This window comes from Austrofundulus limnaeus, unplaced genomic scaffold (assembly GCF_001266775.1).
Source record: "Austrofundulus limnaeus strain Quisiro unplaced genomic scaffold, Austrofundulus_limnaeus-1.0 Scaffold8, whole genome shotgun sequence".
NCBI classification, from domain to species: Eukaryota; Metazoa; Chordata; class Actinopteri; order Cyprinodontiformes; family Rivulidae; genus Austrofundulus; species Austrofundulus limnaeus.
In genome coordinates this window covers 3,032,460-3,034,485 of record NW_013952410.1, presented here as the reverse complement: position 1 = coordinate 3,034,485, position 2,026 = coordinate 3,032,460, and the positions used below count along the sequence as shown (strand labels likewise).

The 2,026-nt window shown below is 43.0% G+C and overlaps 1 protein-coding gene across 1 annotated transcript in view; it reads left to right on the top strand.

Annotated features, from left to right (window-relative positions):
- clcc1 (chloride channel CLIC-like 1) overlaps positions 1 to 2,026 on the top strand; it is a gene marked incomplete at its 5' end in the record, with an annotated part of 14,731 nt that overhangs the window by 7,379 nt on the left and 5,326 nt on the right. The window contains 2 exon segments of the mRNA XM_014000221.1: positions 156 to 302; positions 383 to 997. Coding sequence (XP_013855675.1) covers positions 156 to 302; positions 383 to 997 — 762 coding nt within the window.

Below are 2,026 nucleotides of genomic sequence, written 5' to 3'. Positions count from 1 at the left end.
GTATTGTTGAGCAGGGTTAATGGTATGTGTGACACTTGTGCTGCTAAAATGAATCTCTGGTCTGCATTCTTGCCCTCTGTTATGTTCCTCTGAGGTTTGACCTGTTGGTATGGTCATATGTTTATGGTTTGCTCTTAAAATCTTTTTCTGTTTAGGCGATCTCAGTTACCTTCACAACCTTCTTCACGGACCCGTTGAAACATCTTGGGCAGGGGATAAGTGAGTTTCTTCGAGCCCTCCTCAAAGATCTGCCCATTACTCTTCAGATTCCAGTCCTCATCACTATYGTGCTTGCTATTTTGGTAAAGATAAATATGTTTACTCTCATTTAATTTGATAAATCTAAGTATTTTTTATAACAGTGTGTGTAACTCATTCACAGGTGGTTGTTTATGGAAGTGTGCAAGCTTCCTTCAGGCATGGCATCATGGCTCCTCTTCGCCTTCATCGAGGAGATCCGCCTCCTCCAGAGCTGGGTCAGCGACAGCAKCCTCCTCCGAGGATTGAGGACCGTGGGTTCTTGGCAGGAGGGGATGCCCCTGCCCCTGCCCTACAGCAGGTCCCGAGGCACCGAGCTGACGACGCAAGGTTAGACAGGAACCACGTTCACCAGAGGCGGCCCGACAGGTTCAGAGAAAATCCGGCACCTATCAGTGTAGAGACACTGAGAAATGTTGACCATCATGTTGGTCTGGATGAGACAGATGAGCGGCGCAAGAGACGTCCTGAGCCAGGAGGCCCTGAGGCACAGGGCCCTGAGCCAGAGGGCCCTGAGCTAGGGGCCGAGGACCAGCCGGAGACACGAGATGAGGTAGATGGAGCGACTGCTGCTGCAAACACAGCCCAGCCACAGAGCAAACACAYGGAATCAGATTCATCTCAAAGAGAGAATAAATCTTTGAAAGAGAAGGAGAAAGAAGATCAAGATAAACCCAGGGATGGTGCAGCAGCCAGACCTCAGCCAGTAGAAAGACCACCTTCATCAATTAATGTTCAGGTGAGTCTTTTCAAATRTACACTAGATTCAGTTAGATGTTTATAGTTGGTCTGAAGTGACAAAACTATGGAATGTCTTAACGCTGCAGTGCTGTGTGAGCACAAATTGGATGGTGAAAATGTCCCTGCTACATAAATTGGTAAATACATATTTAAAAGGTTTTTTTTCCTTGTCTTGGTGTTTTAACTCTTGTGTTTTTGAGAGTTACTGACAGACGTGTGCTTATGGCTGCGTTTAGCAAGTAGCTTGAAAATATTTTTACTTTTTTTTATTATTTTATTTTACAACTTTTACGATAGTTTTTAAGTTTTTTCTTAGACTGTRTCTCAATTTAGGGGCTGCATCCTTTGTACTCCGTATTTGTCGTCCCCTTACGCCATTGCTCCACGCTGGAGGCTGTCCCAATTCGTGGGCTCCTTCTCACGCGGCAAACAAAACCCCGAAAATAAAGGCTGCAGCTGAGTATCCTTCCTGGCCAACGATATCCCAGCATTCATTGTGCCATCAGCAAACTAAACAGGAAAATGACTGTTTTTTTTTTTTTGTTTTTTTTTACCAAGACGGTGTAGTCTTGAAATTCATCGTGGACTGAAGTATTTGTTTTTAAATGTATGTTTTGCAACTTAGCTGATGAAATTTTTACTGCAATGAGATGTTAAATGAAAAGCAATTACAAGTACTGATACTGGAGCTAAAACTAAATTATTAATGTCTTTTTATTTATTTATGTGAATACATATCTCAACTCATTTTAAGTCTGAAGACACGAAATATAAAACATGGTAATGAGGCAGCGCGTGGTCCACTTACATCCAAAAACCAGACCGTCTCATTTCACAGCTGCTTTATGCAGCCTACACCGATTACGAAGGGCGTGGCTTCAGCCTCTGAGTTGAGACAAGTGAAGCACTACACAATATACAAGTTGCTTTATGCTTTCTTCTGGTTGTTGCTGTTTTACAACAATATTATTTATGTAGCAAAATTGTTTCACTGAAAATTTTGAAGACGTCCTGCTCCCAGAGAACC